This window comes from Chiloscyllium plagiosum, unplaced genomic scaffold (assembly GCF_037043375.1).
Source record: "Chiloscyllium plagiosum isolate Xiang-an unplaced genomic scaffold, Cpla_swu_hap1 HiC_scaffold_37, whole genome shotgun sequence".
NCBI classification, from domain to species: Eukaryota; Metazoa; Chordata; class Chondrichthyes; order Orectolobiformes; family Hemiscylliidae; genus Chiloscyllium; species Chiloscyllium plagiosum.
The window spans coordinates 23,809,561-23,822,731 of NW_028270175.1; the positions used below are offsets into that span (position 1 = coordinate 23,809,561).

Here is a 13,171-nt window from a genome sequence, read left to right on the forward strand (position 1 = left end):
ACATCTTCCCTCTGTCTTCTGCCCTCCCGGTCACCTTTCTCTGATTGCTTTCTAAGCAGATCGTTTCGTGATTTCCATTGACTAGATAGTTTTAAGAGATGATTTATGAATTTTCCCCAGCCCTTTGCATTTATCAGTCTTTGCCAGTAAAGACATTTGGATGTTAACTCAACCGCAAAGTTCCATTAAACTAACTGAAATCAAGATCCTTTCATATTATGTTTACATTTGCTTTTATTTGCATTATCCAAATTAACATTCACTTGCCACATCCTACCCTGGTTACATAATAAATCTTATGTCTTGCTTGTAATCTATTCACATAACTTCATGTCTTTGGCTATTATAGCAGCAATATTACAGTTTCATATCATTCACAAACAGCTCTACTTTGTGCTCCCATAAACATAAGAGCCAAGGAAAAGTATATTTTGCAGACTTCTTGCAATTTGAGAGTTTGAGTCATGTGAAGAATTGGTCTAGATTCTTTGCACCAACAACTAACCTCCCTTACAGGGTGTCAATCTGGAATTTGCCTATGTAGAGGTTAAAGCGGCAGCCAAATGTCATTTCAGGCTTTATAGAGCTTTAGAGCTGAAAATGTGTTGCTGGAAAAGCGCAGTAGGTCAGGCAGCATCCAAGGAACAGGAGAATCGACGTTTCGGGCATAAGCCCTTCTTCAGCCCTTCCTGAAGAAGGGCTTATGCCCTGAAATGTCGATTCTCCTGTTCCTTGGATGCTGCCTGACCTGCTGCGCTTTTCCAGCAACACATTTTCAGCTCTGATCTCCAGCATCTGCAGCCCTCACTTTCTCTCTTTTATAGAGCTTTATATTAGATTGGAGATCTTTCTGAGCCTTTGCTCAGAATTTCCCCATTTAAGTAATATTCAGCTATTCTTTTCTTCCTGCCAAGTGTTTACTATATAGCAAAGGCTTAAGGAGAACAACCACCAGTCAAAAATGAAGGGAAAGTAAACTATACATATAAGTGTTATTAAGTCAATAGGCAGGTGATGAGTGGTGCAGAACATGTCCTCCTGTTTTGTGACGGGCAAAATGGTCCTGCTATATGACACAATGTCTCTAGAATCACTCTCTTTGGAAACACAGGTCAGCCATCTCAAAGGACAGTCATGAAATTTACTCTGGAGGTAGGTAATGGCCAGATCTAACCACCTATATAATACACAGCTGAACCTAATGCAAACATTTTGTCATCCATGCACTAGAACAGCAAATTACTCTGCACTATAACTTTCCCCATTTAAGTAATATTCAGCTATTCTTTTCTTCCTGCCAAGTGTTTACTATCACATTTCCTACAACATTTTCCAACTGCCAAGTTTTTGCACAGTCATTTAACCTGTTACCCCTCTGTAGACTCCTTCTGTCATCCTCTCCAATTACCTTTCTGCCTATTTTTGTGTCATTTACAAACCTGGCAATAGTACATTCACTTCACTAATCCAGTTCATTAATATATATTGTCAATAATTGTGGCCCCAGTACTGATCCCATTGGCACTTTATTACTTACAGGTTACCATTGTCAAAATATTCCCTTGTAGCAACTCTTTGTCTTCAATCAGTTAGCCAATGCTTTGTCCATGCTAATGTCTCTAATACATGGGTTCTTATCCTGTTAAGTAACTTTATCTGTGATACCTCTTCAAAGGGCTTCTTGAAATCCAAATATACAACATCGGATGGTTCCCATTTAACTACGCTGTTTGTTATCTGTTCAAAGAACTGCAATAAAAATGATCAGGCATGATTCCCTTTCATTAAGCCATACTGATTCTGCATTGTTATATCATGTGTTTCATAAATGCTCTGGTGGAACATCCTTTATATTTTCCCAATGATGAATGTGAAGCTAACTGGCCTATAGTTACCTATTTCTTGTCTCTCTACCTTTTTGAATAAGAGCATTACATTGGCAGGTTTCCAATCCTCTGGCACTTTTCCAGAATCTAAGGATTCTTGAAAGATTACTACCAGTGCAACCATTGTCTCTGCAGCTAGTTTCTCTAAATCCCTACAATACAAAACATCAGGTCCACCATGAAACTGCATTCAGTACACTTCAGTAATTTGTGGGTTAGCACCAGAAAAAAACATGACAATGAAAGCTGCTAAAGTTTTGTAAAAGCCCAACTATTTAACTTCCTTCAGCTTTACATCAAATCTTGGTGCCCTGAAGGAACTACAGATATGCCAGAAATGTTGGTGCTGCCCACATCCTTCAAACAAATAGAAGCTTTTAAAAGAAAACAACTTGCTTGCCTAACAGTGTCACTTGCAGAATAAAGAATGTGCTGATTCACATCATTAGTGCCCATTATACTACAATAATTCTAATCAGTGTCTACATCAAAGTAATTGACAAAATGATTATTCCCAAAACGGTAGTTTCAAATGTCAGTTTTTTGCAATTTTGAAAATAAAAGTAATTGATCTCTTGTAACATTTAAGAAATCCCCATCTAATTAAATATGTACTTCCAATTTTTCACTGATAAATGTTATTGTGTCACATTATACTTTTTTCACTTTTTTTACTTTGGCTTTTTTTGCCAGTCCCTTCAATTTCATGTTATTCTGCCAATACGTATGCTCCCTCCCTAAGGTGGGTAAAATTCTAATTTGATCAGAACCTTATTCCAAATTCTAGGGTTTCCAAAAGTGTATAATAAGAGACTCTTGAGTATTTTAGTCACTAACCTTTTTGAGAGCTTCTTTTAGAATTGGCATGGGATGCACCAATGGCACAGGTTTGGGATGCCTGGGACACATTTGCAAAGGTTTTGGCTCTTTAGACAAAGTAAATTCATCTGAAACAAACGAGAAAGTGGCACAGTGAGGAAGATTCATTTGGAAGGCTCAAATTCCTAGAAAACATTGTTAGCTGAGCTGAATATAATACCACAATGGAAGAGAAGAAGATGGAACTGGGGTCAGGGAAAATGTCAAATGATTACCTATGCCTTCCATCTGAGATAACTGCAGGTTGGAAATTGGTACCCAAAATAATACCCAGTTGGCATTGTGCTGGTGAGCAGATGCCCCATTAACAGCACTCTTACTTGAGCTGGAAAGTTGGAGAGTCACAGACCCATTCCAGTGATTCAAGAACACAAATCCAAACTGACACTCTAAGGTCAAAAATGTAGGTGCAGAAATAGGCCCATTTGATCATGGCTGATAGGTTTCTCAACCCAATTTCCTACATCTTCCCCACAGCTCTTGATCCCCTTACCAATCAAAAATATATCTATCTCCATAGTTGTGGTCCCTCTGCAGCAATGAGTTCCATAGATTAACCAACCTCTGGCTGAAGAAATTCCACTTTATCTCAGTTCTAGAGGGCTGTCCTTTCACTCTGAGCTGTGCCTTTAGGTCCTAGTCTCTCCTACTGGTGGAAACATCTTCTCCATGTCCATTCAATCCAGGCCTCTCAGTATTCTGTAAATTTCAATCAGATCCACCCTCATTTTCTAAACTCCATCGAGTATGGACCCAGAGTCCTCAATCTCTCCCCATATGACAAGCCCTTCAGTCCTGGGACCATTCTTGTAAACCTCCTCTGGACACCCTCCTGAGATATGGGACCCAAAACTGCATACAATATTCCAAATATGGTCTAAGCAGAACCTTGTAGAGTCTCAGCAGTACATCTCTGCTCATGCATCCTAGCCCTCTTGAAGTGAATGCTAACATTGCATTTGCCTTCCTAAATGCCAAATGAACCTGCATGTTAACCACTAGAGAATCCTGAACCAGGACTCCCAAGTTCCTTTGTGCTTCAGATTTCTGAAACCGTTGCCCATTAGAAAATAGTCTATGCCTCTATTTTTCCTACTAAAGTGCATGGCCTCATATTTTGCTGCATTGTATTCTATCTGCCACTTCTTTGCCCATTCTCCTAGCTTGTCCAAGTCCTTCTGCAGCTCCCCACTTCCTCAACACTATCTGTCCCTCCACCTATCTTTGTGTCATCTACAAAATTAGCAACAATGCCCTCAGTTCCTTTGTCCAGATGTATAATGTGAATAGTTGTGGTCCCAACACTGATCCCCAGATGAGCTCCACTAGTTACTGGCTGCCCTCCTGAAAAAGAACCTTATTATCCCAACTCTTAGCCTTCTGCCAGTCAGTCAATCCTCTCTCCATGCCAGTACATTGCCACTAACACCATGGGATTTTATCTTATTTAGCAGCCTCCAGTGTGGCACCTTGTCAAAGGCATTTTTGAAATCCAACTAGATCACATCCAACTGGCTCTCCTTTGTCTAACTTGCTCGTTACCTCTTCAAAGAATTCTAACAGATTTGTCAGACATGACCTCCCCTTGATGAAGCTGTGCTGACTCCACCCTATTTTACCCAGGCACATCCAAGTACTCCACAATCTCATCCTTTGTAATGGACTCTAAAATCTTACAACGACTGAGGTCAGGCTGACTGACCTTAGTTTTCTCTCTTCTCTTTCCCTCCCTTCTTAAACAAGGGTGTTACATTAGCCATTTTCCAGTCCTCTGGGACCCTCCCTGACTCCAGTGTTTCCTAAAATGATCACCAGCAATGCCTCGACAATCCCCTCAGCTAACTCCTTTAGAACTCGATCTGGTCAGGGTGATTTATCCAGCTTCAGACTTTTCAGTTTCCCCAGTACTTTCTCCTTAGTGTCTCCAGTGTAATTCTATAGGAATCATTGCTCAGCAGCATAAAAGACCTCACAGCACTAGTTCAAAGACGTGTAGGAAGGCTCTCCCTGGTGTTCTGGCAAATATTTATCCTCAATCAACTTCATCAGAGCATTCTTGATCATGGCTAACCATCTTCCTCAATGTTATATTCCTGCGCTATATCCATATCCCTTGATGTCATTAGTAATTAGAAATCTATTATCCTCTTTGTTAGACACTCCTAATGACACCCTCAGGTGTAGAGAATTCCAAAAATTCACCACCCTCTGAGTGAAGAAATTTGTCCCTATCTTATTCCTAAATGGTTTGTTTTCTATTCCTAAGATTGTGTGTTCTGGTTCTAGATTCCACAGCCAGGGGAAACATCCTTGCTACATCTACTGTACCCCTTTACACATTGTCTGCAGTTCTAAAATGGATTAGGTATTTGTTTTCTTTGTGGGAGCTTGGTTACTGACATTACAACAACAGTTCCTAGGCGACAAAGCTATCTTGGGTGTGAAAGGTACGATTATGAAGTTTTTTAAGATACATTAAAGATAGCAATGAACCTCAGTTCCAAGTCATTATAAAATAGCTTTTCACTCACTCAGGCCTTTCTTTGGAAGTTTGTACTGCCACACAAAACAGCAAGTCATAGTGAGAGAGACAACTATAAAGAAAGCCATGCCAAGATGTGGCCATTTCAAATCCATAGTGATAACCTTCTTCAGCAATGTTCAGGACTGGACTGCTGCAAAACAAAAGCACAGATTATAAACACATCCTATTATGTCCTTAATTGTTGATCACCACACTCCTAATATGTTTAGGTTCTAACAGAAATTCCTATCAAATCTGAAATGCACATGCTTTGTAGAATTAATTACTACTGTTGAGATAAAAGGTTCATAGCAGTCTGTGGTGTCAGTGCAAAAACAGAACAAAGTGCAGAGACTGCCTGAGATAACAGAGAAACAGAATCCATAAGGGCCAGTATGTTATAAGCCACTGACATGTGATGAACCAGTGAATGACTGACAAAGGTTGTCATGTCCGACTCTTTTATAGTTGGATATTCACTTAGATTTGGTACATCACACAGTTCATCTAATCCTTCTGCAATTGAAAAGAAAGGAACATTTCTCACTGTGGTGAATATAAGGGCAATCCCTTCAGGTAGTGGGTTTCAGATATAGTATTCATGATCCTCTAGGTGAAAAAGCTTGTCCTTAAATTCCCTTTAAATCATGCACCCTGATTATTGACTCCTCTACAAAAGGAAAAAAAAACTCACCTTATCTACACCCTTCAGAGCTTCATACACTTCAATCATATTCCCCCCAGGAACTTTCTCTGTTCTGTGGAAAATAACCCCAGCCTCTACTTTCTTTTCAAGACTGAATCACTCCAGCCCAGGCAGCATTCTGGTGAATTTCATTTGCACCCTCTTTAATACAATCACATCTTTCCAATGATGTGGCAGCCAGAACTGCAAACTGCACACAGTACTCCAGGTATGGCCTAACTAATGTTTTATATAACTCCATTATAACGTCTTCATTTTTATATTTAATGCTTTGACTAATAAAGGCAAGTATCCCATATGTCTTATTAACTATCTTGTCTTTTTTTCTTCTCCATTCAAGGATCTATGAACATGTAAACCAGGGTCCCTACAATCCTCTGCATGTTCTAGGGTCCTACCATTCAATGTGTACTCCATTACCCTGTTAATTCACTCAAAGTTCTTCACCTTACACATTTCAGGAGCCATATAAAGTTATGAAAAAAAAGCAGTGAGTCTGAGGAGTGGGAGCAGTTTCGATTTCAACAAAGAGAGCCAAAAGGTTGATTAAGATGGAAGGAACAGTGTATGACCACGAATTGGAAGGAACATAAAAGTGGATCGTAAGAGCTTCTATACAAATGCAAAAAGAAGAAAAGATTAGTGAATACAAATGTAGCCTCCTTACAATCTGAAACAAAGGAATTGATGATAGCAAACATGGAGTGGCACAGTAATTAAACAACAACATTTGTTCTGGCTTTACAGAAAATACAAATAATTTTCCAGAAATGCTTGGGAAGAAAATGTTTTTTGGAAAGGATGAATTGAAAGAGATTAGTACTGGTGAAAAAATGACGCTGGAGCAACAATTGAGATTGAAATGTAATAAATCCCCAATATCTGATAATCTACATCTCAAGGCATTAAAAGCGGAAGCTATGGAAACAATGGAGGCATTGGTCGTCAACTTCCAAAGTTCTGTAAATCCTGGAACAGTTGAAGGTGGACTGGAGTGTAGCAAATATAAAGGAGAAAGTGAGGACTGCAGATGCTGGAGATCAGAGCTGAAAATGTGTTCTTGAAGAAGGGCTCATGCCCGAAACGTCGATTCTCCTGCTCCTTGGATGCTGCCTGACCTGCTGCGCTTTTCCAGCAACACATTTTCAGCTGTGGCAAATATAAGCAAACTATTTAAGAAAGGAGCAAGGGAGAAAACTGAGAATAACAAACTGGCTAGCTTAATATCAGTAGTAGTGAAAATGCTGCAATCAATTGTAAAGCATGTGATAACAGTGTACTAGGAAAATACCAATGGGATTACATAAAGTCAGCATGGATTTATGACAGGGAAATCATGTTTGACACACCTACTGAAGCTCGAAAGGGATGTAACTAGTTTAGATGAAGAAGGACCAGCACATGTGATGTGTTGGGATCTTCAGAAGCATTTGATAAAGTCCCATATAAGAGGTTAACGTACAAAATCTAAGCACATGGACTAAGTGATAACATATTGGCGTGGATCAAGAATTGGTTAGCAGACACAAAACAGAGTAGTGAGAAATGAGCCATTCTGAGAGTGGAATGTTATAAATGGTGGGTTATTGCTGTATTCTGTGCTTGGGTTCCAAATATTCATAAAAAATATCAACGATTTGGATGAAGGAATCGAATGTAATATTTTTAAGTTTCAATCTTTTAGATCACATAAAGCTAAATGGGATTGTGGATGGTGAGGCAGATGTACAGAAACCTCAAGACAACTTAACAAGCAGAATGAGTGGTAAAAAGCCTAACCCTAGCTCTTTTGTGGGCGATTATAATGAGGATAAATGTGAAGTTGTCCACTTCAAGAGGAAAAGCAGAATAGCAGATTATTATTTAAATGGTAAAAGCAAAATACTGAGGATGCTGGAAACCTGACATACAAAAACAGTTCTGCTATAACATGGTAGTTCTGTTCTTGTGCAACCCCGTGTTATAAGAAAATCATGCAATAGCAGCACCATTTAAACGAATGGGGCCGGAACTGTATTAAAACTGTATTGAGTACAGGAGTTGGGAGGTCATGTGACGGCTGTACAGGACATTGGTTAGGCCACTGTTGGAATATTGCGTGCAATTCTGGTCCCTTTCCTATCAGAAAGATGTTGTGAAACTTGAAAGGGTTCAGAAAAGGTTTACAAGGATGTTGCCAGGGTTGGAGTGCTTGAGCTATAGGGAGAGGCTGAACAGGCTAGGGCTGTTTTCCCTCGAGCATCGGGGGCTGAGGGGTGACCTCATAGATGTTTAAAAAATTATGAGGGGCATGGATAGGATAAATAGACAAAGTCTTTTCTCTGGGGTCAGAGAATCCAGAACTAGAGGGCATAGGTTTAGGGCGAGAGGGGAAAGATATAAAAGAGACCTAAGGGGCAACATTTTCACACAGAGGGTGGTATGTGTATGGAATGAGCTGCCAGAGGATGTGGTGGAGGCTGGTTCAATTGCAACATTTAAGAGGCATTTGGATGGGTATATGAATAGGAAGGGTTTGGAGGGATATGGGCCGGTGCTGGCAGGTGGGACTAGATTGGGTTGGGTTGGAACGAAGGGTCTGTTTCCATGCTGTACATTTCTATGACTCTATGATGTGCTTTAAAAGGTCACGCTATAAAAACAGTGTCTCCAATTCATCAATTGTGTTATAGTGAATTTGAATTAATGAAACATAAGTTAAATGACCTGTAAAGACAGAAAATGCTGGAGAAACTCAGCAAATCTGGTAGCATTTGTGGAGAAAGGAACACAATTAACATTTCATGCTCTGTATGACTTTTCTTCAGGATGAAAAGGAGTTGATAAATGGCGAGTGCACTAAAGGCTCAACAGATCAATTCTTGGGATTGCAGGTCAGTCACATGAAGAGAGATTGGGTTGACTAGGCCTATGTTCACTGGAGCTTAGAAGAATGAGAGGGATTTTACGTTAACTCAAAATTCTCATCACGATAGACATGCTGAATGCAGGAATGATGTTTCCCCTTTCCAGGGCAATTCCAGGACAAGGGCTCATATTCTCAGGATGTGTGGCCTGTTTCAGTGCTGTATGACTTTGAGTCTGTGTGTAGTGTGCAATTTCAATCAGTGCAGAGGAGAAATGTCTTCACTTCGTGGGTAGCAAACCAGAGAAGGCAGTACAGGAAATATCAAATTATTTAAGAAAGAAATATTTGGATTTCTCAAATCTAAAAGTGTCAAGGGATATGGGGAGAGGGAGGATATGGCACTGCAGTAGAGGATCAGCCATAATCATGTTGAATGTCAGAGCAGACTTGAAGGGGTCAAATGGCTAGCACCTGTTGCTATTTTCTGTTTCCGTGTTTCTATTATGAGATACGGTGGCTCAATGGGTGGCGCTGTAGCCTCACAGCTCCAGGGACCCGGGTTTGATTCCATCCTTGGGTGAAGTTTGCACATTCTCCCAGTGTCTGTACGGGTTTCCTCAACACAGTCTAAAGATGTGCAGGTTAGGTGGAATGGCTGTGCTAAATTGCCCATAGTCTCCAGGAATGTGTAAATTGAGTGGATTAGCCAATAGAAAAGCAGGGCTATTGGGATAGGGGTGGGTCTGGGTGGATACTCTTCAGGAAGTTGGTGAAGACTTGATGGGCCAAATGGCCTGCTTCCACATTGTTGGGATTCTAGAATCAGTTTTTGTGATATTGACTGCAGGATTAATATTCCAGGACTGTTTCAATTGAGGGGAAGGATTATAAAAACTCATGTTCCTCTGGTGGGATGTTAGTTTTTCCTGTCTTAAACAGTGACCCCTAGTTCTAGACTCTCCCACAAGAAGTAACATCTTCTCCGCACCTATTCTGTCAAGACATCTCAGGATCTTCTATGTTTCAATCAAGTCCTTTTAGATTAGATTACTTACAGATTACTTACAGTGTGGAAACAGGCCCTTCGGCCCAACAAGTCCACACCGACCCGCCGAAGCGTATACCACCCAGACCCATACTCCTACACTTACCCCTTCACCTAACACTACGGACAATTTAGCATGGTCAATTCACCTAACCTGCACATTTTTGGATTGTGGGAGGAAACCGGAGCACCCGGAGGAAACCCACGCAGACACGGGGAGAATGTGCAAACTCCACACAGAGAGTCGCCTGAGGCGGGAATTGAACCCGGGTCTCTGGCGCTGTGAGGCAGCAGTGCTAACCACTGTGCCACCGTGCCGTCCTCTTTTGCTCTTCTAAACACCAGTGCGTACAGGCCTAGCCTGTCCAATCTTTCCTCAGAAATCAACCCACCATTCCAGATATCAGTCTAGCAAAGCATTTCCAAACTACTTTCAATGCATCTTTCTTCATTAGGAGACCAATATTGTGCACAGAACTCCAGATACTGTTGCACCAGTGACCTGTATAGCTGAAGCATAATCTTCCTAATTTTGTACTCCATCCCTCTCACAATAAACAATAATATTCTATTATCTTTCCTAATTACTGAACCTGCACACTAACTATTTGCAATTCATGCAACAGGATTCCCAGATTCCTCTGCAGAATATTGAAAGCTCGCACTATTTAGATTTTTAAAAAATTCTTCCTGCCAAAATCGTCCATTGCACATTTCACTACTTTTGACTTAATTTGCCAGATCTTTGTCCAGTCACTTAAACTATCCATATAACTTTGTAACCTGCATTCGTCCTTTTCATAACGCACTTTCCTATCTTTGAATCATCAACAAATTTTGCAAACATATCTTTGATCCTTTCCTCCAAATCATTTACAAATGATCCAATGCCACACCACTTGTTACAGCTTGCAAACTTGAAAAATGCCTATTTTCTTTGACCTGTTAGCCAGCCAATCTTCAGTCCTTGCCAATGTTATCCCCAAACCATGAGCTTTTATTTTCCTCAACAAACACCATGAGTATGTATTTTCTGCACTAACAGCAGACAAAACAGCAATGGTTCGTCTATCAGAATGTTAAGCTCTTCACCCCACTAAGACTATACAGAATGCTAGGTGATACACAACACCCTTGAAAGAAATGGAAGTTAGCCCAGGGGATTGCTCTAGCACTGATTAATGTCATGCCATACCTACCTTTGGTCCAAGATGACCTCTGTCCCAACCAGGAACAGGCTGGGCTCTTGCTTAAAGGGATTCCACAAAGATACTGGCACCACATACCTAATAATTTGTTCCAAAGGTCCGCTGTTCTCTGGGAATAGATCTACCCATTACTTCTAACTTAGTTCTGGTCTTAACTGGCCTGAGGTTGTGACCCTTGATCCTTCTTAACCTATTTCATTGGAACAAATTGTCTGATTAAACACCATGTTTCTAATAATACTAAAGGTGCAGAGTCCCAGCATTGTTTAAAAAAATCATCTGGCTAAGATGCTTCAAACTGTGAATGAATATTGCGGCCCTCTCGGTATCAATATGTCTGACAATCTTATATTCACTTAACTTCAGATGAACAATCCTTACTGAGTGCTAAGAACAGATTCCATCAAACTTTGCCCTGTACAAGACCAAGCTTCAGCATTAAGTTTCCAACTGCTTATGTTAGTCAGATACAACATTAATGGTAATACCATTCCTTTTATCTCGCTTTAATACTAATAAGCTAAGATGAAGGACAAAGGTACAAAGTACAGGTCATCGAATAAAAGCAAGATGAGGTAAAAGAGGTGCTCAAACTGTATTGAAAATGTGTTGCTGGAAAAGCACAGCAGGTCAGGCAGCATCCAAGGAGCAGGAGAATCGACGTTTCGGGCATGAGCCCTTCCTGAAGAAGGGCTCATGCCCGAAACGTCGATTCTCCTGCTCCTTGGATGCTGTCTGACCTACTGCGCTTTTCCAGGAACACATTTTCAGCTCTGATCCCCAGCATCTGCAATCCTCACTTTCCGCTCAAAATGTATTATAAATATTAGGGCTGTAAATAAACCTATTGTACAAACCTATTGGATAAAAAACCAAGCATCCACTCAAATCTGCCAACATATGGTTCATGTAGAGGACTGGTGGCTTACACATGTTGCAAAACGTGTCAGCTTTATTTCTCCCCTCCACTCTGACTGTACAAGCAGCTGATACTCTACTGGAGAACAGAGCAAGCTATGCTTTGGATTATTGAATCATGTGAATATTTTATGCCTAGCTCTAAAACAAAAGCTTAAAAGCATGCACATTCATTCATCAGCCATTCGTTGTGATTTTGTAGTTGTATAATTCAGTGTGATCACATTAAACTACATTTCTTATCAATGCTTACCACATCCTTTATTCTCAGAGTCAAACAATGAATTTCCAATATGTCAAACCGCTGCATTTTAAAAGTATTAACGCACGAAGAAAAACGTTTATTTTTACCAATTCCTCCCTGTTTCTACTGACAGGAACTCACTCACCGTTGTGTTTTACTTGTGACAAGACGAAGTTATCTCCAATAAAATGTCGTTGAATTAAGATTTATACCACAGGATATTTGTAATGAAAGGTTGTAAGTGCATTGACTCTGGCAGTTTCAGATCAACCCACTGTTATCTGAACTCAATTCCTCCTCTCCTGACGTCATAATCCCTGGGTTTATGTCTTAAACCTACAAGTGGAAAGCAAAATCTTTAATCCGCTCATTTAATTGGGGAGAAAAACTCTGAAGTACTGCTTTATTTTTATTACAATCGTGTATTATCTGAAATCATGTATTTTGTCTGTGGCTCTCAATTAATATTAATGAACAGGTAATCCTGGTGTCTTCCTGACTATACATGCTGCAATGTCAGTCCAAGAACATTACAAATATAACAACTCTGGAATATTTCAATTTTATTCAAAAGATATCATTTATAGAACATAAGTTTTGAATAGGAGATACCAAGAGTAGTTAGGCTTCTAAAAAGATAAAGTGTTGGGAAACTTCACATGAAAGTCAGAACCGGACAAAACATACAGAGGGTGGGATTTATAAAAAAAAGAAAGCCTTTAAACAAAGAAAAAATAATTAGACATGCACAGCGTAACATAAACTGGGCTTCATTTTAGAAAACACCAAATGAGCTTTAAACGAATTATGAGTGATGCTGAGAAATAATAAGATTGAAGAATCAAATAACAGACTGATGTTTAACAAAGATTTTTAAAAGCCCAAGTACTAGAGTGGACTTAGTGTGAGGTAT

At 40.0% G+C, this 13,171-nt stretch overlaps 1 protein-coding gene across 1 annotated transcript in view; it reads right to left on the reverse strand.

Moving 5' to 3' along the window:
• lactbl1b (lactamase, beta-like 1b) overlaps nt 1-12,515 on the reverse strand; it is a 28,134-nt gene extending 15,619 nt beyond the window's left edge. The window contains exons 1-3 of the mRNA XM_043675441.2: nt 12,404-12,515; nt 5,297-5,440; nt 2,724-2,833 (exon numbers count right to left, since the gene is read on the reverse strand). Of these exons, the coding sequence (XP_043531376.1) occupies nt 2,724-2,833; nt 5,297-5,402 (216 nt within the window). The 5' untranslated portion in view covers nt 5,403-5,440; nt 12,404-12,515. The remainder of the gene's footprint in view (nt 1-2,723; nt 2,834-5,296; nt 5,441-12,403) is intronic.
• Between the last annotated feature and the right edge of the window lie 656 nt (nt 12,516-13,171).